Source organism: Eptatretus burgeri, chromosome 9, assembly GCF_056783735.1.
Source record: "Eptatretus burgeri isolate ZD-2024b chromosome 9, Ebu_testis_v1, whole genome shotgun sequence".
Taxonomy (NCBI): domain Eukaryota; kingdom Metazoa; phylum Chordata; class Myxini; order Myxiniformes; family Myxinidae; genus Eptatretus; species Eptatretus burgeri.
Genome location: NC_140969.1, coordinates 46,610,553 through 46,635,884, shown reverse-complemented (window position 1 = coordinate 46,635,884; position 25,332 = coordinate 46,610,553). Strand labels below are relative to the sequence as shown.

Sequence of the window (25,332 nt, the reverse complement as noted above, 5' to 3'; positions counted from 1 at the left end):
GATAACGTAGTCACGGGAGGTGAAGTTCAGGCAGCTGGAAATGAAATACGGCCTTACCAGTTCGAGCCCGAAGCAGGACAAGCAGAGAAAAATGGCAATGATGATCGGGAGGACATCGAAGGAAGACTTGGCAATAACAACTGGTTAGACTAAATCCTATTCGTAATTCAATAATGTAAATTCTACTTGCATACTGCTCGATATCAGAAATATTTCAGTGAGGTAACGTGACCAGCACAGTGCAGCGGACATGTTGCACCACGGCGAATGAATAACAATCAAGGCCAGCGCATGTCATCGGCCGTATCTCTCCACGCATAAAACGAAGCAATCTCGCTGTCCGGATACGATGAAAACTTGTGTGCACAACACACCTTGCGACACAATTGTCTTGAGTCGTCTGATAAATCTGACGTTCTGTTGCATTTTTATTTATTTTATTCCTACTGTCATCATGTAGCACCAGTAGAAAGCTATGAAGAAAAGAGAATAATAAATAAAAGCTACAGCACGTCAGATTTATCGGCCTAATCAGACGGACGACGGATTTATCGGACTAGTCGAGACTCTAGAGTTGACAAGTAACTTGTATTAGCATGCACACAATGTATAAGTCAATGCATAAGAGTCCCAAGGCTATGATACCGTGTAATAGGACAGATACATTTGTCTTTCATAGTTGTGCCAACATATTTTTCCCTGTTCATTTATTACAGCATTTTGGCTAAATGTTAATGAATAGCATGCAAATGGAATCAGTACCTTCACTCTAGAATAAACCCATGTATGTCGAGTACAGCCGTACCTGGCTTTGCATGTACGTGGAATCGTACCTATGTTGAGATCCAGGTGAGGTCCACAGCGATTAAGGTCAAGCTTTGTTCATCACCGATCTTGGGAGAGAAGGTTTTATTTCACATCAGACATATGCATATGGAGACAACAGGCTTTGAACACAATAGTCCACCCAGCCTAATCCTCTGGTGAGCTGTCTTTCGGCACTGCCTTATATTCAGTTTACTGCGACCTTTGAATGACTGTGTGTCAAAGAGGATTTATTACCATCCATTAATTTATTGCATTCTCCTGTCAGTACTGCTGATAAGAGAGCACAGAAAGTGCAGAAACAACACCCTTGATTCCTTAAGGAATTTTAAAAGGTAGCCTCCTACATGTTGTTTAGGCCTTAACAGCTCTGGGCAGTAGTCCAACAGATTCCAGGTAGCTCAGCTGCCCGATTAGCAAGGTCATTCAAACGGTCGACAAGGCCAGCTGTGTTGTAACAATGTCAAAACAAGTTTCTTGACAGTGCACAGATAAACATTGGGAAGATTTATCCTTTCCCTCTTTCCAATTGAAACTAAAGAGTTTTAACCAAACACTAGTAGACATGTTTGGTTGCTGTTAGAGTACATACAATCCCCGACATTTCCCTCCTCTTGTTTCTTTGAAACATTTGCAAAAGAAACTACAAATGAAGAAAAGGAGCATCCGCAGGCCGGCAGGTCAGCAGACAGCAACCTCCAGTGGGTGGCCATCCTTAGGTTTAGCTCCAGATGGTCCAAAACGATCGGGAGTTCCACCTGCGCCCCCTAGCCCAAAAGGGGGTTCCTACCCACTTTCCAACCGGTCCACTAACACCCCAAGTCTTCAACAAGGGAAATCGGGAAATATCGCAACATTTAAACATAGAATATAAGGAAGCCAAGCACTCCCAAAAGCTGTTCGTACAAGAATTGCTCATGGCTAAACAAGAATGAAGTTATACAGGAATATACGTTCCATTAAATATTTGATTATATATATATATATATATATTGCCGCTTAATGGACTTCATGAACAACAAGTAAGGCAGTGTTAAAGTATATAAATGTAATGTTCTTTATGAACAAAGCAAAAGAATATTTGATAAACTACAAGCCAGAGTATAATGAAGGCACAACCTGCCAGCAATTACCAACAAGGCAAATCAAATGGTATTTCTACCTAGCCCTTCAATTGGTGCAAGCAACGAAAGACATTCGTCCAATGTGAGTTGAAGCAATTGTTCATCACTCGGAGGAAGCCAAAGTAATGGATCGGCGACTACTGCAAGGTTACAATATGTTTCATTGTTCATGGGTTGGGGTGACATGGGTGGGGTACATAGTATTGGAGTGGGGGGGGTAGGTGTAAGTGCAGGGAGGTTTGAGGATGGCAGCAGTCCAGTGGTGTTCACCGGGGCCATCTCCGTCTGTACTAGCTGGGTACTGGGCTTTGTTGTCCATCCTGAAAAACACTTTCCAATGGCCTTTTGGGCAATTACCTTGAAAACCATCAGTAATATAAGTCCACACAATATTAAAGGCACTACAAGTCTATACAATATTAACAGCAACATTATTATTTAGGCAATTATACTTGACACTAATTACAACAATAATATTTACAATATGCAAATGTATTAATGGGTGAGCAGCACTGTGAGCGCTCAAGGCATGGTGTAAGCTCCTTTCTCAACTTGCGCTAGAAGACAAAAGTCTCATGAGATGCATATTTACATATAAGGGTCATACAAGTATTTTCCATACATGCCTTCACTATCTGGTATTGTCCATTTTCCACGATTATGCATATGCTAGTCAAAACACTGCCACATCTATCATAAACCTCCATCAGCATTTTACTTGTAGATTTCCTTTCTTTCTTGTTACAACTTCCTGTATCTTCGTGTGTAGTGAGATGCGTGAGTCCATGTTTGGCTTACCTTTTCACTTGAAAGTTCGTTGAGTAATCAGTAATACCTGGAAGAGTCTTCCCCAGGGCGCCCCTCCGCCAGAACACCTTGTTGGCTCCTCAGCTGGTGGGGGTCGGGTCTGGTTGTGGCCCCATACAGAGGTCCTCGGGGTCTTCCTCCATGAGTTCGCTGTTAATTATTATGATGGCCTGGGTGAGGGGTGAGGCTTCACAGCATTTCTTTAGACAAATGGAAATGAGACGTTTGATCAGAAATACTCCAAAAATGATTCCCATGATGATTAGGATTGCTGCCCCTACCAGGCACAGTAACCAGTCTCCCCAGTCATGAAATATAGATCTCCACCCTGCGTAACCCTCCTTGCGTTCCACTCGATCGCTAGTGAGAGCTTCAAGCCTTATAGGTGAAAACATCTATAAGTGAAATGTGTTCTTCTCCGGGAGGTTACTGTATTTTCACAAGATTTCACAACTGTACTCCAAAAGGGTTCTTTAGGGGCCCATGGAACTTGGGTAATTAGAGATGCGTGTTGACCCCATATGAATCCTATTTGTGCAAAGTGCCCCCGCTGGGTTTTGTCTTGCGTTTTGTTCTGCCAAGCCACTTCTGTCTTTTCTGCATTTTCTGACGTCCCCCTTTGCCACGGAGGTGTATACGGTTTCTTTGGCTTGAGTGTGTTAGTGTGTTGCCTAGTGATAGGTCCCTCCCCCCCCACAAAGGAGTAGTGTCAGTACCAGGAGTTGCATGTTGTGTCGTCAAAGGTTCTGTCACTGTCTCCGTTACTACAAGGTTTACAGCATACCACTGCACTGAACACTGCAGTCAACTGCAACATAATGACAAGTATTTGTGCAAAAGATTATTTTTAAATGATACCTCCGTACGAGGCTCCCACCATGACTAGAGCTTGCAGGACTGGAAGTTGCTCTGGGTGCGTGGTGAGTGGATGTGAAGGCCAGAGACCTTACTGTACACTACTGTAGATTTTGATCAGGCAAGCATACCTTCCATCCATCTCCTTGTCTGACGGCCTGTAAAGTGTTCTGGTGTTCGTTGCTCCATCTTGTGGTTCTGGGGCGCATATCAATCTGTTCACCATTCTTCCTAACTCCCCTGCACTCTGTCTGTTACTAACTGCCATTTAGATGTGCGGTGTTAGTCCTTCTCTGTGCTTCATTAGTTCGCGCTCTCTGGCGGCTTGTTTCACCTCCACCGCCGCTCCTTCCTTCCCGATCCATCGGTTGGTTGTCATCAGAGTGCATTTGACGGTGTAATCTCTATGTGCTTTGTCCACGTATTCATAATCCTGCCCTGTTTCATCGTAGTCGACAGTGAGTGCAGTGCAAAGCCAATTCCATTCCTTCCAGATTGATGTCGTTGCTAAGCAACCATTCCTCTACATCCCTTTAATTCCACTTATGCTTCCCAAATCCAATGAATTTATCCTGACAGATAGAGGCTCATATAAAGACAACAGACATGCTTTTCTGTCCGCTTCTTGCGTAGCCTACCAAACGTCCTTGTTCTTGGATGTCTGACATGTAAACAAGGACAAATGTGTCCAAGAGCCACGTCCTAAAGGTTTTGTCTTCACCAGAAGAAGAATAATAAGAAGAACAACGCGGAGCTCTCTTAGAGCCGGCATTCGCGACGCGAGACGCGGCTAAAAGATAAACCCACATTAAATAAAATCCCTTCCTTGTTCAAAGCATTTAAAATCCCCCTTTCCATCCATCCTAAATCCCTCGGTCCTGCGCCTCTTAAATTGTTGAGATCCAGGTGAGGTCCACAGCGATTAAGGTCAAGCTTTGTTCATCACCGATCTTGGGAGAGAAGGTTTTATTTCACATCAGACATATGCATATGGAGACAACAGGCTTTGAACACAATAGTCCACCCAGCCTAATCCTCTGGTGAGCTGTCTTTCGGCACTGCCTTATATTCAGTTTACTGCGACCTTTGAATGACTGTGTGTCAAAGAGGATTTATTACCATCCATTAATTTATTGCATTCTCCTGTCAGTACTGCTGATAAGAGAGCACAGAAAGTGCAGAAACAACACCCTTGATTCCTTAAGGAATTTTAAAAGGTAGCCTCCTACATGTTGTTTAGGCCTTAACAGCTCTGGGCAGTAGTCCAACAGATTCCAGGTAGCTCAGCTGCCCGATTAGCAAGGTCATTCAAACGGTCGACAAGGCCAGCTGTGTTGTAACAATGTCAAAACAAGTTTCTTGACAGTGCACAGATAAACATTGGGAAGATTTATCCTTTCCCTCTTTCCAATTGAAACTAAAGAGTTTTAACCAAACACTAGTAGACATGTTTGGTTGCTGTTAGAGTACATACAATCCCCGACATTTCCCTCCTCTTGTTTCTTTGAAACATTTGCAAAAGAAACTACAAATGAAGAAAAGGAGCATCCGCAGGCCGGCAGGTCAGCAGACAGCAACCTCCAGTGGGTGGCCATCCTTAGGTTTAGCTCCAGATGGTCCAAAACGATCGGGAGTTCCACCTGCGCCCCCTAGCCCAAAAGGGGGTTCCTACCCACTTTCCAACCGGTCCACTAACACCCCAAGTCTTCAACAAGGGAAATCGGGAAATATCGCAACATTTAAACATAGAATATAAGGAAGCCAAGCACTCCCAAAAGCTGTTCGTACAAGAATTGCTCATGGCTAAACAAGAATGAAGTTATACAGGAATATACGTTCCATTAAATATTTGATTATATATATATATATATATTGCCGCTTAATGGACTTCATGAACAACAAGTAAGGCAGTGTTAAAGTATATAAATGTAATGTTCTTTATGAACAAAGCAAAAGAATATTTGATAAACTACAAGCCAGAGTATAATGAAGGCACAACCTGCCAGCAATTACCAACAAGGCAAATCAAATGGTATTTCTACCTAGCCCTTCAATTGGTGCAAGCAACGAAAGACATTCGTCCAATGTGAGTTGAAGCAATTGTTCATCACTCGGAGGAAGCCAAAGTAATGGATCGGCGACTACTGCAAGGTTACAATATGTTTCATTGTTCATGGGTTGGGGTGACATGGGTGGGGTACATAGTATTGGAGTGGGGGGGGTAGGTGTAAGTGCAGGGAGGTTTGAGGATGGCAGCAGTCCAGTGGTGTTCACCGGGGCCATCTCCGTCTGTACTAGCTGGGTACTGGGCTTTGTTGTCCATCCTGAAAAACACTTTCCAATGGCCTTTTGGGCAATTACCTTGAAAACCATCAGTAATATAAGTCCACACAATATTAAAGGCACTACAAGTCTATACAATATTAACAGCAACATTATTATTTAGGCAATTATACTTGACACTAATTACAACAATAATATTTACAATATGCAAATGTATTAATGGGTGAGCAGCACTGTGAGCGCTCAAGGCATGGTGTAAGCTCCTTTCTCAACTTGCGCTAGAAGACAAAAGTCTCATGAGATGCATATTTACATATAAGGGTCATACAAGTATTTTCCATACATGCCTTCACTATCTGGTATTGTCCATTTTCCACGATTATGCATATGCTAGTCAAAACACTGCCACATCTATCATAAACCTCCATCAGCATTTTACTTGTAGATTTCCTTTCTTTCTTGTTACAACTTCCTGTATCTTCGTGTGTAGTGAGATGCGTGAGTCCATGTTTGGCTTACCTTTTCACTTGAAAGTTCGTTGAGTAATCAGTAATACCTGGAAGAGTCTTCCCCAGGGCGCCCCTCCGCCAGAACACCTTGTTGGCTCCTCAGCTGGTGGGGGTCGGGTCTGGTTGTGGCCCCATACAGAGGTCCTCGGGGTCTTCCTCCATGAGTTCGCTGTTAATTATTATGATGGCCTGGGTGAGGGTGAGGCTTCACAGCATTTCTTTAGACAAATGGAAATGAGACGTTTGATCAGAAATACTCCAAAAATGATTCCCATGATGATTAGGATTGCTGCCCCTACCAGGCACAGTAACCAGTCTCCCCAGTCATGAAATATAGATCTCCACCCTGCGTAACCCTCCTTGCGTTCCACTCGATCGCTAGTGAGAGCTTCAAGCCTTATAGGTGAAAACATCTATAAGTGAAATGTGTTCTTCTCCGGGAGGTTACTGTATTTTCACAAGATTTCACAACTGTACTCCAAAAGGGTTCTTTAGGGGCCCATGGAACTTGGGTAATTAGAGATGCGTGTTGACCCCATATGAATCCTATTTGTGCAAAGTGCCCCCGCTGGGTTTTGTCTTGCGTTTTGTTCTGCCAAGCCACTTCTGTCTTTTCTGCATTTTCTGACGTCCCCCTTTGCCACGGAGGTGTATACGGTTTCTTTGGCTTGAGTGTGTTAGTGTGTTGCCTAGTGATAGGTCCCTCCCCCCCCACAAAGGAGTAGTGTCAGTACCAGGAGTTGCATGTTGTGTCGTCAAAGGTTCTGTCACTGTCTCCGTTACTACAAGGTTTACAGCATACCACTGCACTGAACACTGCAGTCAACTGCAACATAATGACAAGTATTTGTGAAAAAGATTATTTTTAAATGATACCTCCGTACGAGGCTCCCACCATGACTAGAGCTTGCAGGACTGGAAGTTGCTCTGGGTGCGTGGTGAGTGGATGTGAAGGCCAGAGACCTTACTGTACACTACTGTAGATTTTGATCAGGCAAGCATACCTTCCATCCATCTCCTTGTCTGACGGCCTGTAAAGTGTTCTGGTGTTCGTTGCTCCATCTTGTGGTTCTGGGGCGCATATCAATCTGTTCACCATTCTTCCTAACTCCCCTGCACTCTGTCTGTTACTAACTGCCATTTAGATGTGCGGTGTTAGTCCTTCTCTGTGCTTCATTAGTTCGCGCTCTCTGGCGGCTTGTTTCACCTCCACCGCCGCTCCTTCCTTCCCGATCCATCGGTTGGTTTTCATCAGAGTGCATTTGACGGTGTAATCTCTATGTGCTTTGTCCACGTATTCATAATCCTGCCCTGTTTCATCGTAGTCGACAGTGAGTGCAGTGCAAAGCCAATTCCATTCCTTCCAGATTGATGTCGTTGCTAAGCAACCATTCCTCTACATCCCTTTAATTCCACTTATGCTTCCCAAATCCAATGAATTTATCCTGACAGATAGAGGCTCATATAAAGACAACAGACATGCTTTTCTGTCCGCTTCTTGCGTAGCCTACCAAACGTCCTTGTTCTTGGATGTCTGACATGTAAACAAGGACAAATGTGTCCAAGAGCCACGTCCTAAAGGTTTTGTCTTCACCAGAAGAAGAATAATAAGAAGAACAACGCGGAGCTCTCTTAGAGCCGGCATTCGCGACGCGAGACGCGGCTAAAAGATAAACCCACATTAAATAAAATCCCTTCCTTGTTCAAAGCATTTAAAATCCCCCTTTCCATCCATCCTAAATCCCTCGGTCCTGCGCCTCTTCCGCGTCTTTTTTTTTTTTTTTTTTTTTTTTTTCTCTGGTCACGAAGCCCAATCAACAACAACAACAACAACCGGAACAAACATATATATTACAGCCTTGTTTCAAAGCATTGTCGCTTCCATGTTTCGATAGCGCGTGCACTCGCCCCGAAACAAAAAATCGAGCGATGCTTTGAAACGTCAACGTTAATGTCCTTATTAATTAATTTTACCACAAAGCTATCTCTTTAAAATCTAGTTTGTCCACCATATTCAAAATCAGCCGCCTCGAGAAATTCTCGTACATTCTCCGACAAGCAGGCACATTCACAGCAGGGTGTTAATTGCACTTTCAAGTTTGACAAAGCGCGCTGGGCCCATGCGTGATTACGTCATCACGCACTCACATGAGCAATACGTCTTCTCAGCGCGTTGGTTTTTACGATCAAACTCGCGTAACAAATATTTGACGACATCTCAAATACGTTCGTTTTAAATCGGAATTTTTACAGAATCCTATGAAGGGCGTCTCCAAACTTTGTAACATGTGCTAATCCATCTCGTAAACCCTCACGATAAGCTGTCCTTCGATGGGACGATTTCGTGCTTTCGGCGCGCCTGTTAAATCCGACGGCACGTCACGTGACTCGCAAAACCCCATAAAATAAGTTGTTTTTTTTTTTTTTTCCCCAGATTTACGAAAATCAAGTATAAAACATGCTTAATGACCCCAACAATGAAACCAGAATTGAAACTGACGTTAAAACGAACCCGTAACGTCGATCAGCCTTACGAAACATACAAAGTGGAAACAGAACTGAATTTGAATTTGAAATCAAAATGATGCTCCGTGGAGACCATCCATTTATCACGTACGTACAGTGTTCAAAGCCAAAACAGCATACAGAGTTTATCGGACCATGAGAAAACCCGAACATTGGTCCATTTGACATCCCACACACAGCACGAGTACTGTAGGGAATTCTCACACATAATCCCCAAACTGTCTGCTGAAGTGGTTTTAATTATTCAATTCCCTATCGAGTTCACTCACACACACACACACACACACACACACACACACACACACACACACACACACACACACACACACACACACACACACACACACATACACACACACACACCCTCAAAATGACATTTGCCCATCACTGAATTAACAACACGTGCAGAATCAGTCATCATCGTCCTTCCTCCGGATTTGGTGTGCGCAATTCACCTCGTCCAAAGTCTTCACATTAACGATGACGACCAATCATTATCTCCATACAAACATACAAGTTGTTCCACACATACAAGTTCCAGGTTGGAACACTCAACTTACGTCTAACACAAAACTCAACCTTCCCCACCACATTGTATTCACAAATACATCCAAACAGGTAACTCTACAAACAGCCCTTCTCCTGGCTCATTAACTTTGTGTTCTTTTCCCGTTGGTTCAAGATTCCCTCTGAATCGAATCGCTTACGTCCTGTCTCACTTTGTGACTCCGTTAGCCACGCTGCAAACGCTCTCCAGTGTTTTCCACTTTCACCGGTAACTTTAAGTGTTGTTCCTTTGGGTAACTCTATGTTCTTTGCAGAGTTATTCCCCATCTTATGTTCTTAACTTGTCACCAGCCTAAAGCTTTAGTCTTATCTCCTTTTATCACGGGATCAAATTCCCCCTTTCTTGCATACCGCCTGATAGCTTTCTTTCCTCTCTTTAATGTGCAAGATCAAAGTCCCGCTCTACTCAATCGCCTTTAGCCTTCTCTCTTATGGACGGGCCTTTAACCCTCCCCTTTATGGTACAGGATTCCAACCTGTTCCCTCGTTTCTACAGGACTCGAACCTGTTTTTATTATTTCGTGCTCCCATTTTCTCGACTTTTTGTTCCACTAATTTTCTAGCCACCTCATTTACCTGTAGGACTTCCTCCTCCCACATATACGCTCGCATGTCTGGCTCAGGTTTTACTTTATCATTCATTCGATGTTCTAGCCGGCTTGATAGGTTATCTATGATTTCTGATCTTAGAGAACCCCATTTTGGGAATGGGTGTGGATCCCCTTTTGTCCACCTTTCCCACAATGCCAATTGAGTGCATGACTTAGGTCCATATTTTTCATACATTAATCCCGCAGCTGTATTCGGGGTGGGGCATCTTTATCCACTATTGATTTTGACGTCTTATTTCCCATATTTCCTTATTTCACTGATCCTTCCTAGAGTTTTCTTGGGCCGGGTTAGTGTTCTCCGCCTGGGGTGTTTCTTCACACTCCCAATGCACACTTCCCGCTCCCTCACCCTCCCAACGGGGTTTTCACACCTTTCCCTCCTCTCAATCTCCCGTTCGGATCCTGGCCCTGGCGTATTCTTGGGTCTCCCCCACGGTCTCCCAAAGGAGTGTCCTGGGGTTCCCCTCAACCTTCCAATGGGCCCTTACCTTCCCGGGTACCCCTTTCCGATGTGCAAATAAACCTCCTTCTCCCCTGGTTCGTTTTGAAAGGGCAAGGACAGATCTCAGAGAGCAACGAGTATCCCCAGTGTGAGAAAGGAGGCAGCTTTCTTACCTTTTCCTTAAGCTGGCCGGCTCTTTCCTCCTTTGTCTCACCAGGGCTCTCGAGCTCCTCCTCGATCCGGCTTGCCCCCTCGCCGACTACGCCAATTGTTGAGATCCAGGTGAGGTCCACAGCGATTAAGGTCAAGCTTTGTTCATCACCGATCTTGGGAGAGAAGGTTTTATTTCACATCAGACATATGCATATGGAGACAACAGGCTTTGAACACAATAGTCCACCCAGCCTAATCCTCTGGTGAGCTGTCTTTCGGCACTGCCTTATATTCAGTTTACTGCGACCTTTGAATGACTGTGTGTCAAAGAGGATTTATTACCATCCATTAATTTATTGCATTCTCCTGTCAGTACTGCTGATAAGAGAGCACAGAAAGTGCAGAAACAACACCCTTGATTCCTTAAGGAATTTTAAAAGGTAGCCTCCTACATGTTGTTTAGGCCTTAACAGCTCTGGGCAGTAGTCCAACAGATTCCAGGTAGCTCAGCTGCCCGATTAGCAAGGTCATTCAAACGGTCGACAAGGCCAGCTGTGTTGTAACAATGTCAAAACAAGTTTCTTGACAGTGCACAGATAAACATTGGGAAGATTTATCCTTTCCCTCTTTCCAATTGAAACTAAAGAGTTTTAACCAAACACTAGTAGACATGTTTGGTTGCTGTTAGAGTACATACAATCCCCGACACCTATCCCAGCAGGCTGGTTTCAACGAACAATTCAATAAGCTGAAAAATGTGGTGCAGGTTTTTCACATTGTTTGATTTTAAAATTATCTCCTTGCGCCTTGAAATGATGCAATATTAATCTTTAGTATTTTACTTGTATGTCCTTGTAAGTTTCTTTTTTAATGGAAAGGTTCAACAGTCACATTTTATATTTTGTGGACATGGTATAGCCCTTTATTGTGCATACATGTATTGGATTTGCACACGACTACAACAACGTAGTCAAGGGATAAATAATTGCCTTGTGATTGTTTTGCATACACGGCTCAGATGCAGAATTTCTTTTCCACGAAACAATCACAGAAATTAAGACGATCGGTGAGATAGCAAACACATGTGCACAATGCTTTTGTACGTATTTTATACGGCGCGCGACATCTAGTCAATCCACTCTGTGCGAGTCGCGTTCTGGAGATGATGTGAACGGTCACGTGACCCACGGTTCGCTGAAGTCAACTTTTTTAAGGGGCGGGGCATAGCAAGTTGTGAAAAGCACGAGAAATGTTCGAAATATTGGTCTAATTATCCCATTTTTTATTTTAAAAAAGAAACATGGGTGATTTCTTCACTAGGAAGGTCAAGTTAATATATAAATAACCAGAAAGTTTTGAGTGTCATGGGACCTTTAAGTTTAATTTAGCTTTAGAGCATTAACATAAATACACTCATTAATCCTCCCAACACACTGTGCGCATAGTTCGCATAATATGGTGGGGAAAATACAGAAGAGAAACAAAAAGCATTTTTTCAGTTCCATCCATTGGGACCATACTCTGTGCAGAGCGTTTGTGCTGTCTAAGCTAAGCAGTCTCCTTGGCTATCGGGCACAATCCTAGACGGGTCGTCACTCCGACACAGTTTCCCAGCAAGCTGGCACTCATTTTGCTGACCTCGGAAGGACGACAGGCCGAGTCAACCCCACCTGGTGTTAATTCAACAGCCGAGTGGGATTTGAACTCAGGACCCTCGGATCCCAAGCAAACAACAGGAATATTTTTTTAGTTGTGAATCAAAATATAGACCAATTCCTGCACCATTGTCCCAAGATGACATCTCAAGGAGATGAGGATGGGCCAGGCGTCTGCCTGAGGGATAGCCAGATGGAGGCCCCTGGAGTACCAGCGGAAAGTGGATGCAGTGACGCGCTGCTCCGGCACATGCTCCCATACCTGACCTGAGTCCCAAGAAGGAAGCCAGATGTAACAATATGTGCACACATACATACATGCATACATGTACATGTACATATACACACAGATATATATTATGTACTGGTAAATTTCGACAAAAGCTATGTTATTTGAAGTTGTAACCTTAACTTACAAGCAATTTAATGATTTCCTTACTGCCTGGATCATCAGTTGGGCACCGTTTTTCATTGAGGTTTTGACCCTTTCAGTCTAGAACCTCTCCAAACAGCGGATCCACAACCCCGGTCGCAGGTTGATATCAGTAGATTACTCAAAATTAATCAGTGGATTCAACTCGACATCATTAGTAGATTACAGTAGTCCACATCAGTAAATTACCCACAACCTCAAAGTTGTGTCTCAACACCAGTGAACACAGCAATGCAATATCCTGATACAAACTTATTTAATCATTACTTTTATTTATAGTATTACTTACCTATGACTAACTTTAATCATACACCACTTTATATGATAATCTAATTAAGCGATAAACACTTTACCTTGTCGACATGTCCATTACACAGCACCTCCATCCAACCATCGACTCAAACTGTCATTCAAATATTCAGTGTCATTAATAACCAGTTTTTTTGTTTTTTTGTTAAACATGCTGCATTGCGTATCCTCGCAACCCCCACCAAATTATTTTAATGATTATTTATGATGTGTTTTATAGATAATATTAATTTATTTATGTCATTTTACTTTATTTATTTATTTTAATCTAAATACCTCCTTTATTTAATACATCTATAACTAAAAGGGCACTCGGTGGGGCGCATACCTCTGCCACATAATGCCTGATCCACGAGAACATATCGGGTCCAATACATTTCTGAAATATACTATATATCGTTTTTGGCCCTATCAAGAATCACTTTAAAAATTAAATAAATTTTGTATCAAGATTCGGATTCGGATCTTCACCGAAACCAAATAAATTAGTCGTGGTCACACATCCAACATTTCCACCAAGTTTCATCTGAATCCGTCCGCAACTTTTTGAGATATCATGCTATATATCATTTTCGGCCCGATCTCTCAATGGTGAAGAATCACTTTAAAAATTCTAGTAGCCGGAACCGGATCTGGATCTTCACCAAAATCTAATCAGTTTGTCCTTGTCACACACCAAAGCTGCCCACAAAATTTCATCCGGATCCGTACACAACTTTTTGAGATATCCTGTACGTACACAGACAGAGAGGGGTGAAAACATAACATCCTTCACTCTGTGGTGGAGGTAAACATATATATATATATATATATATATATATATGTATATGTATATATATATATATATATATATATATATATATATATATATATATGTTTAATCAATAATATTAATTAAAGAATTTACTTCACTAAAATAATTCATTATTATTATATCAAATGCAATAGGAACTTGTTAACATGAAAACCAAACTAAAATAAAAGGTGACGATGGAGTCGAAAAACACTCACAAGACCTGATCAAACAATCAGCCAATCAGCACCTCACAATAATTAGCCAATCAGAACCCCACAATAATCACCCAATGGTGGGTGCGGAGTTGTTGTAAAAGCTGAGTTCATTCATTCCAGTTACTTTCTCCCGTCGATGGGCCGAGCATGCTTCCCAAAACGTTGAGGCCAACTTTCTTTTTACTTTGGAGTTATTTTCTTTTTAAAGTATAAATAATGTAAATAGCTCATGTAAGAGCTCATACATGGTAACAACCCTAAACCTTTTAACTTATCAGCCAAATATCCTCCGTTTGAAATGATGGGGAAAAAATACCTTCTCAGCACATTCCACAAAATCATCCTTTACTGAACAAATTCTTACAAACCTAAGTATCTGAGATGAAAAGACATTGTAACCCATTTTAATTGGTACATTGCCACCTGGAAAGGTGTACAAGACTGTAGTGTCGTGGCAGAGGTGCGAACAGGCAGACACGAGCCGGAGGGCAACACAACTCCGCTTTATTGTCTCGAGCGAGAGGGTAGGCGTCGGATGCCCCGTAACTCCACTTTAATATGCACTCAATGCACCGTACAGGCACACGACCTACAAGACACTGCTAATGATACCACATGCTGCTACTGATGCTGCTGGTGCTACAAGTCCCTAGTGGGTGAGTCGGGACATATGAAGCCACAACCACGGGACCACCACCACCCGTGACTCGGGGCTCCGCCCATACAATACACTCCTCCCTCCTAAAAGTATGATTATAAAATGACAATTATAATGATAAGCATAATTGGCAAAGCATACTACGACATTAAAAAAAAGCAAAGAGGAACAAAATGACATCAACCAAGTAAAATCCTCCCAGTACCACGTTACTTGATCTAACCCTGGGGTGATGGTCGGCTGTGAATCGGCCGGTGCGAGTGAGTTGCACTCCAAATGCAGTAGACTGTAGAAGCGCCCCCAGGCGGCCCATGCTTACACGCCTCCCGGCGCGGTCGAGGTGACACCCCAATCGAACCTCCCCCGGCACCATCAAATGCCCCCGGTAGACAAGTTGGCACATCTCCCTCAGAAAGGACCGAATCAGGTAAACACCCCGAGCCCGCAAGCCCCGCGGGCGCCAGCGCGGCTGACCTTGGCGAGACCGGAGGTTTGCGCTCCATAGCGCCAGACACGTCTGACCTTGGCGATATCAGGGATGGGGGTGACGCTGAACAGCGACCCGGCTCCGGCTCCCCGCCATCAACTCGAACCAGGCAATTAGCCGGCTCCATTACCAGCTGTCCCACACCAAAACCGCGTAGCAACCCTGGTCGCCTCTTACGACACAGGGATAAGACAAACAAAAAAAATAAAAGTAAAAAAAAAAACATACAAGCTGACTAACATATCTTGCAAAAACTTCGTTTTGGCAAGATAATAAAACGATCTCCGAGCCCAGCCCGCCGTTCACTCGACGTGAACTTGCAGGCGCCGGCGAGATGCCTCACTCGTGCGGCGAAACTCGCGATGCGCTTCCCTGGGCTCCTCGCCAGGTGATCGAACTCGTACCTCGCGAGCTGCGCTGATTCTCCCGGCGCTCTGTGCACCCGACAATCTAATTGTCCCGGCAACGACTCAAAGTCAATGACGTGGAAAACAGGCACTCTGCACGCGTCGATCCGAAACAGCCTCGTCGCCAAACTGTAGTGTCGTGGCAGAGGTGCGAACAGGCAGACACGAGCCGGAGGGTAACACAACTCCGCTTTATTGTCTCGAGCGAGAGGGTAGGCGTCGGATTCCCGTAACTCCGCTCTAATACGCACTCGATGCACCGTACAGGCACACGACCTACAAGACACTGCTAATGATACCACATGCTGCTACTGATGCTACTGGTCCCCCCCAACTCCCCAAAAAAATTGTTAGAGAAAATTTTTTTTTTTTTTGCATTTCTACATGTTTTAAGTGATTTCCAACCCACCCACCCCCAAATTTTTTTTAACCCCCCCTCCCCAAAAAAGAATTTTTTTTTTGTATTTCTACATGTTTTAAGTGATTTCCAACCCTCCCCCCAAATTTTTTTAACCCCCCCCCCAAAAAGAATTTTTTTGTATTTCTACATGTTTTAAGTGATTTCCAACCCCCCCCCAAAATTTTTTAACCCCCCCCCCAAAAAAGATTTTTTTTTTTGTATTTCTACATGTTTTAAGTGATTTCCAACCCACCCAAAATTTTTTTTAACCCCCCCAAAAAAGAATTTGTTTTTGTATTTCTACATGTTTTAAGTGATTTCCAACCCCCCCAAAAAAATTGTTACCCCCCCAAAAAAATTGCTAGAGAATTTTTTGCATTTCTACACGTTTTAAGTGATTTCCAACCCCCAAAAAAATTGTTACCCCCCAAAAAAATAGAGAATTTTTTTTTTGCATTTCTACATGTTTAAGTGATTTCCAACCCCCCAAAAAATCGTTACCCCCCTCAAAAAAGAATTTATTTTTGCATTTCTACATGTTTTAAGTGATTTACAACCCCCAAAAAGAATTTATTTTTGCATTTCTACATGTTTTAAGTGATTTCCAACCCCCCCCCCCCAAAAAAAAATTGTTAAAGAAAAAAAATTTTTGCAACTTTTTTTTCAACAAAATTTCGATTTTTTTTTTTTTTTTTTTTGAATTTTTACATGTTTTAAGTGATTTCCACCCCCCCCCCCCAAAAAAAAAAATGTTGGAGAAAAGATCTATAACTCTGTCAGCACTGTTGACATCATATTTAATGAATAAGATATAAGGTTCACTTGAGTGACCCAGCAGTATTGGCGGCGGAGGTTTTGCACTCTCCCGAGTGCTCTCCCCTCTAGTTGGGGACTGCAATTCCCACCCATGGGAATAACCCTGATCCTGTTGAAACATTATCCCACACCGAGACACAAAAATATTAAATTAAATAAAATTAACAACATCCAGAAAACTGCTGCTTATCAAAACAATGAAAACTTGAGTATTTCTTTTTAGAAAAGAATATTCTATCAAACTTGACACATAAAAACTTATTAAAACAGTTAAAAACCTTTCAATTACTTTTAAGAGTGAATCCCTCACTCATACTGAATCTAAATTTGTACAAAAAGTTGAAAAATCAAAAACTTCAACTGACTTGATGTTGAGGCATCTAATTCTATCCAAGAATTCTAAGGAAGAATTAATGCTGCAGAAAGTGTTAATACCAGAATTCTTCTCAATTGCTGAACAATATTTCCTGAACTGTTCCCTAACAACTTGTAAGCCTGAGTTAACGATAGCCGATAACTGTTTGGTGGAACACCTATACCCGCTATAAACCTATACTTGTACGGGTTCTTATGAAGCTTAGGGATCCAGAAAAGTTGAGGAATACAAAGATTTATCTCTTTACATTTAATACCGAAATTATTAACTAAAACTTCCCGATGCTCAGATATAATATCTTGGAGTGACTTATGACAAGGAACATATGTGCTATTTCCTATACTAGTGAAAATAACCGTATCAATGCCTAACTCTCTTCAAAAAACCTCGACATAAAACTTTCTACAAACCACAACAAAATTATGAGCAGCTTTATCCGCTGGAGCAATTGTGTAGCTATCATGGAGATCCCGAATGTCTTTACGAACACTTGGCTTGTTCAACACTGGTTTAGACCGACCCATTGAAAGCAAGCCCTGACTACTAAAAAACTTAATCCTATTATCCAGGACTTCCACAACACTATTAAACCATGTATTAAATCTGCTTACAGATAACTTAAAGTTGGTGCACATTTTGTAAGCAAAATTAGAGACAGAATCTACAATTGAAGACCTCATGCTGCTCCAAGGTTGAGTGACTGGTTCCCTGTATTTAGCTCCCTAATTTCACTATTTCTGCACTAATTATATTCAAATCTCCAGAAACTATGTGTCTACAAGGACCATATAAAAATGGGAAGACGAACATGCACAGTCAGTTTCCAAAGTTCAGGAACATAACCTGTTCGTGTGTGTGTGTGTGTGTGTGTGTGTGTGTGTGTGTGTGTGTGTGTGTGTGTGTGTGTGTGTGTGTGTGTGTGTGTGTGTGTGTGTGTGTGTGTGTATATATATAAAAAACAGTCAAAATTTGATGTTTGATGACTGTTGTTTTTTTTTTTTATCTGCCATAGATTGCCTGGGTTTTTGGCCTCCCTGCTTGTTGACCGCATGTTTTATGGTCAGGTGTGTAATGCATGACTTTTAATAATTTGAGGAATTGGCTTTAGCTTGTTGATAAATGATGCAACATTGTTGTTCTAATTTTGATTTGCATATAATTTTTTTTACTTCTTGTTGAAGAAATCCCATGAGTAAAGTATGTAAATGCAAAATAGTTTGAAAGGGAGCGACTTTCACTGCATTATATTCCTTATTCCGAAACTGGCAAGACATCATATTTACTGAACATCAAAACCTGGCTCCTGTCAACATATGTTGGGCAGTGGGTTGTCGTTCAGCTTTCATTTCTGGGCTTCAACGTCGGACAAGACCTGGGCTCCTTCTATGGCACACACCCGTCGCACTGGTACCTGAGCCAGGGCATGCCCGCTGTACTTGGTCCTTTTCTGCCAGCATTTCTGTTTGGACTGTGTCTTCTACCTGCATCTCCGAAGCGATTGCTTTGTACTCCAGTTTGCATCACCATCCTTGCTTACAGGTACCTCTCACCTTTACACGTTTACTCCTCTCCTCGACATATCCTTACAACCACCCCTCTTTCAATTCCCTTCAACTGCCTCCATTTTCCAGTTTTCTACCACAAGCTTCTGGAACTTATTTCCCTCTATCTCACTTTCCTTCTGAGGTGATGGACCCAAAAGGCACGGGAAGCCTTCACATTCATTTGTTAATGTAGTGCCAGTCACTCTTTTTTTTTTTTTGGTTTCAACGAAGGAAGTTATTACCTCTGCCAATGAAGGTTGATAGAGGTTAAATGTTTTCACCCTAGTTTTTTTGTCTGTGAGCAGGATATCTCAAAATGTTATGGATGTATTCGGACGAAATTTTGTGGACAGATTTGGTACGTGACAAGGACGAATTGATTAGATTTTGGTGAAGATCCAGAAACAGATGTGAGAATTTTAAAATTACCTCTGCCAACGAAGTTGGATGGAAGTTATGTTTTCACCCCTGTCTGTCAGCAGGGTATCTCAAAAAGTTATTGATGGATTTGGACAAACCTTTGTGGACAGGCTGGGTGAGTGACGAGGGTGAATCGATTAGATTTTGGTGATGATCTGGATCCGGATACGAAAATTAAGTGTTTCTTCACCATTGAGATATAGAGCCAAAAATGTATTGCATGATTTCTCAAAAAGTTGTGGACAGATTATGACAAAACTTGGTGGATGAGTTGGTTAGGTGATGAGAACAAGCCGATTAGATTTTGGCTCAGGCCCGGATGCAGATCTGGCCAATCAGTGGGAAACAAAACATAAACTGTTTAGCCTGGCAGAGGTATGCGTTCTGCCGAGTGCCATTCTCGTCTCTGCTTCTAATGACTGGACATATCATTGATGATTTTTCATGAATTAATTTTGCTTTCATTTACATTTTTCAATAGCTGTGTGAGTCACAAGGAGTTCCGCTTCCTGTTTCCTATCCTACCATTTTGCATGATTGCCTGTGGTAAGTACTCCTGCTGGGGATTATAATTATACAGCAGTTGTGTTATAGTTATAACAAGTATTAGCAAGTATTAATTATTGCAATGACATTTGTTGATCTGGAAGTTATGTTATAGGTGGTGCCCTCCGTTTCTTTCCACGGAGCCTGAGCATTCTGTTGCTTATTGGCAATGCGGCCCTCGCAGTATATACTGGCCTCATCCACCAACGAGGAGTCTTGGACGTCATGTCAACCATACGGGGTCTTTGTCCTCTTGGAACCAGCCCTTCAGCTTCTAGTGTGCTGTTCTTGACTCCTTGCCACGCTACTCCTTTTTACAGGTTGGTCTGGGTCAAATTAAATTATCATCCCTTTTACACTTCATGCTGCCCTCTTCCTTGTTAAAACAGAACATACTGAGGGCTAATATCATGCACTTTCGAGCATTCTGATATGAGAAAACCTGATGCTAAAACTCGGGATGTTGCAAGTGCTAATTTTATTTTATTTTTGTGCACATCTTAGAAAAATGTTTTTTAAATGGATGTCATCTCTTCCCCCACAAGTTTGTCATTTTTTTCATTTACAAGTTCACCCTTAATTACTACAATGCTGGTCATTGTTATGACTCTTTTGTTTTAAATGAAGAACCTGTGCTGCAAATTCCCTGAAAGCAAAGGCTGAAGTTTATATGAATGATTTAAGAACACAAGTTTCTTCTGAGACATCCAGTCCATATTATATCCATATGCCTCATATTGTTACGGATTTGGAAACCTTGTGCACACAGACAGTCAGCAGTTCCCGTAGTTCAGTTATTTCGATAAGTATGTGCTAATAGTTAGAATCCTTCCTTCTGTCAAATGGGAATTTCGTGTGCGCTACGAGTTATTTTCCAGTTAGTTTTTTTTTACATCCTCCACATCACCAACTACAACAACAACGCCATCGCCCACATACATCATGTCACGTACAGGGGTGAGGTTCCCTCCGCCCACCGTGAGCTCGTCCAATCAACGGCGGCCACGAGTTGTCCGACAACCCCCCGGCCAATCAGGAGGCGAGTGGCGAGGGGAAGAGGCCCCTCCCACCAAAAGAGGAGTAGAATGGTTGTGAGGAGCAGTTTTTGGGCAGACTGGGGTGATCGTGGCGATGGCAGAGTGGTTGTCTGGACCAGTGTTGGGCAGAGAAGGGAGGATCGTGAAGAGTGCGTTCTGCGGGATCGTGGCGAGTGCGTTCTGCAGGATCGTGGCGATTGCGGTCTTGGTGGCTAGTGCGGCTTGGTCTGGGTCATGGGTTCGAGTCCCACTGTGGCGTTTTGCGTTGGAGCGCTCGAGCTGGCATCCCCGTTCCCGGACTCCGAGCTCCACAAGTGCGGGTCCGGTGAAACCGCACGAGGCGGGGAGGTGCCCGGCTCTACCGAAAATAGACCCACAAGGTCCAGTGTGTGTGTGTGTGTGTGTGTGTGTGTGTGTGTGTGTGTGTGTGTGTGTGTGTGTGTGTGTGTGTGTGTGTGTGTGTGTGTGTGCGTGCGCGTGCATGTCACGCCGTCCTGTAATTAGGATTGTTAAGTGCTTTTGCTCATTGTACATTGCCTGCCTTTTATTCGTGATAACTCTGCTCTGTGTCCCTCTCCCCGATTATTGTTATAAATAAACCCCTGTTAAATGTACCAGCTCGTTTTTCTGTGCTTTCCTTCATTGGCCGAGCAAGGTGCGTATTGAGTAATAGTTAGGCCGTTCATGCCATAAATTGTTCATTTGGTCTGGCGCGGCTTTGGTAATTCCCGCTCGGTTACGCCGGATCCGAGTCTGTGATAGCGACTCAATTCTGACAAGGTCGGCCGAGGTTTCCCCGAGGTGTGGTTTCCCCGGTAGTTGGACGGCATGAGTACTTAGGTAAATTGGAATTAGACAAGTGGACCCTACCCCACGCCGTCAAAGTATTGGTGACCACGGTCCGCTAAGGGACCCGTGACCTTCGGACTTATCTGAGAGTGAAGACCTAAATCCCAGGTGTTCGGTGGGAGACGACTCCACTGCTCCACCTGGTGGTCGTTTATCCCCACCAACCCCCCGGCCCACAACAATATTACATTTGTTTGTATATACGAGTCATGTTGAAAAGTAATGCCTCCTATTCCTTTTCTCCAATACGGGTAAAAAATATTTGAATGAAAGTCAGATACTAACATCAATCTTTATTCTTACAAGTTGCATATTTATATCTCAACATGATCACAACTGCGGTCCACACATTTCTGACAATGTACGAGTACTTTTGTGATGCTGTCACGATAGAACTGTGCATCCTGCTGACTTGACCAGTGTTTTGCAACAGCCTTGGCATCATCGTCTGAAGAAAAATGTTTTCCACAAAGGTGTTCCTTGAGTTTTGGGAAAGAGATGAAAATATGACGGAGCCAAGTAGGGGCTGTTGATCCTTTGTGGTGTTACTCCATGGACCCTCTCCCCCTCTTACTCTCAGGATTGTAATGGTGCCCCCAACTGTCATCTCATTTTCAGTCAGTCATTCCAACTCTCATTTCCAGCGCTTCTGCTTCACAGTGCTGACAACACCATGCTGCCTTTGCCGTCTTGTCTAACGTCACATTGAGACATCTTGTTTTGGAATCATGAAACTTTTGTTGCCCCCCTCCCTCCCCCCACCATTTTGATTTGGTGCATTTTTTGTTTGTTTGTATGAAACAGTATTACGGTCTGTAAATTGCACCACCAGCAACTTTGTGAATGTAATATGGCAAAACTGTTTTGTGTACAATCCACAAGAGATGCTTTCCTTTCACAGCCATATCCACTGTTCTCTGCATATGCGCTTCCTTGAGTGCCCACCACCACTGTTGCACATGAAGGATCATCGAGACGAGGCAGCAGAGTTTTATGTTGACCCCAAAAGCTGGCTTGAACGGGAGTTTCAAAGATCCTCCCCTCCCACACATCTTGTGCTGTTCAACACACTTGAAGAGGTCAGTCGTGTGGCATGTAAATGATGGAATTATAAACACATGAGCATACAATGCAAGGGTGAAAGAAGTGAAATGGTGGGGAAAACACCCCTATACAGCTTGACAACCCCCAGACACCCCACATAGCTTGATTGCAAAGACAGGGCAACATCAATTCCTGCAGGGTTGACAGGATGGCGTGAAGGTACGCACACTCACCGCAAAGCTGTCTCGCCTGGTTTTGAATCCCGACCCAGCTATAAACTGTCATCCCGGTGTTTCACAGGGAGGGTGATCCATCAGTGTGTGTTGTCCCTTGGGTGGACGTTAAACGGGAATCCCATCTGCCGGCATTAGTTTGTGGAAGTTAAAGATCCCATGGTGTCCTTCGCGAAGGGTAAGTGAGCTCTTACCGGCGCCATGAACAAATTAAAAATTCCTGCCCTAACTTGCAGGTTAGGGCAGGAATTTTGGCTCGACACCTCCCCTGCCAGGGTTTAACTGCCCTGTCCCGTTGTCCTTCCCTCTGACGCACTCCACCACACGTCAGGCATTGACAGCCACGGCACAGATGCGGTTGACTTGAGCTCCAGACCACCGAAATGAACGTTCGTGGCAGTTTGGGATCATGGACCATCCCAATATTGGTTCACTTGTGATCCCCTGCGACAGATGCCGACCCAGCGCCCGGATCCAGTCCATCGGATCTGCACAACTGGCATGGTGGGCAAGACCATCTGCCCGGAAGAGTGCGGGGCATGGTGTTCACTGAGATTGCCGAACCGGCGGCGTCTAGTTGAGCATGCATAGACCCAGCAGTTGACCACGTACAGCTCGGCCAACCCAGGTTTTGAGGCTGAGATTGCTGACAGAATGCCCATCGTCGACCCCCCCCCCCCAGACTCCCCTGAGAGGGCCATATCGCACATAGTGAGTCGCAAGTACCATGGAGATGTTCTTGGGGAGGGGAATGGGACCCGTGTCAAGGGGGGACCCCTTTTGAGACATAGTGGTCGTACCACATGTCTTATAGGAGGAACCCGTCCCCACGAGCCTGGCCGTACATTGCATCAGTGGCACTACCTTGTCTTCGGCCAATGATGATACCCCACAGTTTACTGAATATGAAACAAAAATTGATTCCCACACCATCAGCAAGCGATTCTGTTTTTCAGGGATATGCAAGATGATGAGTTTAGCATTTTCCTTAAAATTGCATGTGGAATGTGAAGCCACAGTTTTTAGTGGGATCTGGGTCATTGGATCAACTGCCATTGTGCTGCGGTCATTACCTTGGAAACTCCAATTGGCACAACTGATTTCTTCGAGTAGATAAGATGAATACTGTGGAACCTGTGAAACCATTCTTAGGACCGTGTTGTGAAGATAAACTCCGGGTGAAAAGATTTGGACCTTAGCTTGATTTAAGACTGGAACGCTCATCAAAAGATAGATCACAATGGCATAGTTGGTTTCAGTGTCTTTATATTATTGACTATTTGTGAATTGCTTTATTCATTGTGGGGTATATAGTCGGTCTAAGTTGTGTTGGTGCTTTTGCTTTGTGTGAAAATGTCAATTAAGATTTCAAAACTTCAACCGGCAAGGAAGGGAAGAATGAAATTGTCCATGCTCGGTGACCTTTGATGCATTGTGTTCTAAGACAAGAGCATGCATTGAGAAAACCTGATGTCAAGATCTGTGCATGTACTCAGGTCAACTAATCGGAGGAATCTTCATTCCAGATAAGAATGGTTGAAGGTGTTGAACAGAGTAGTACAGCACTCATTCTTCACTTCAATGGGTTGGGGCTGAGGATGGAAAAGGAGTAGCATTTTGACATATTTGTCGCTGTCCCAAAATCGTTTTAAGATTCTCCATTTGATGTCTGCCAGTATGGATCTAAGTGCCTTCCAGACTTCGGTTAATTTAAATAAATAAAAAATTAACTTTGCACAGTATCGCACACAACAAAGCAACTTGGGACTGGCTGATATAACACTTACAAAGATGCCTTGGCCTGCACAAAATCCTGACAGGAACATCATTGATGTTTTAATTGGGTTATATGGATACTGATAAAATCAAATGGCAACCAAACACCTTGGATGAGCTGTGGATATTTGGAACAACATTCTAAAGTCGTACATTGATAAACGGAATGGGAGTATGAAAACAAGGTTACATGCTGTATAATATAATTGAACAAATGGCACAATACCAACAAGATTGCACTGTACAAGATATTAATTTTGTTTTTGTGTATCCGCTCTAATACTACATTGTGTATGTACAGTAAACTCTCAAATATCGTGGGGGTTAGGTTCCTGGAAAATGCTGCGATAGTGAAAATCATGGGACAATGGGAAAAGGAGGTTCAGTTCCTGGGCTTCGAGAAAATATAGAGGAAATTGGGTGGCAGCTAAAAAAAACATATTGCAATTGAAATAAACATGTAAAAAAATATGTATGAATGTATGTATGTATGTATGTATGTATGTATGTATGTATATATATTAGTTGGGTAAATCGACAACAAAAAATAGCCTTACCCCAAAAAAATTGATACAAAAGGTTTTTTAACGGTTTTGGGTAGGGTTTGACCTCCAAAATAACATACTAAA

General features: G+C 43.1%; 1 protein-coding gene and 1 long non-coding RNA gene across 4 annotated transcripts in view; one reads left to right on the top strand and one right to left on the bottom strand.

The window, feature by feature from the left end:
• Positions 1-11,403, bottom strand: part of LOC147020062 (uncharacterized) — a 29,522-nt gene extending 18,119 nt beyond the window's left edge. Inside the window, exon 1 of one of the 2 annotated variants that reach the window (XR_015061634.1) lies at positions 806-11,403. This is a non-coding gene — a long non-coding RNA (uncharacterized LOC147020062). The remainder of the gene's footprint in view (positions 1-805) is intronic. The other variant, XR_015061635.1, reaches the window with a different exon arrangement.
• PIGB (phosphatidylinositol glycan anchor biosynthesis class B) overlaps positions 1-25,332 on the top strand; it is a 55,612-nt gene that overhangs the window by 9,000 nt on the left and 21,280 nt on the right. The window contains exons 7-11 of one of the 2 annotated variants that reach the window (XM_085895077.1): positions 18,267-18,318; positions 18,579-18,793; positions 19,700-19,764; positions 19,880-20,084; positions 22,552-22,729. In XM_085895077.1, coding sequence (XP_085751203.1) covers positions 18,267-18,318; positions 18,579-18,793; positions 19,700-19,764; positions 19,880-20,084; positions 22,552-22,729 — 715 coding nt within the window. The remainder of the gene's footprint in view (positions 1-18,266; positions 18,319-18,578; positions 18,794-19,699; positions 19,765-19,879; positions 20,085-22,551; positions 22,730-25,332) is intronic. The other variant, XM_085895078.1, reaches the window with a different exon arrangement.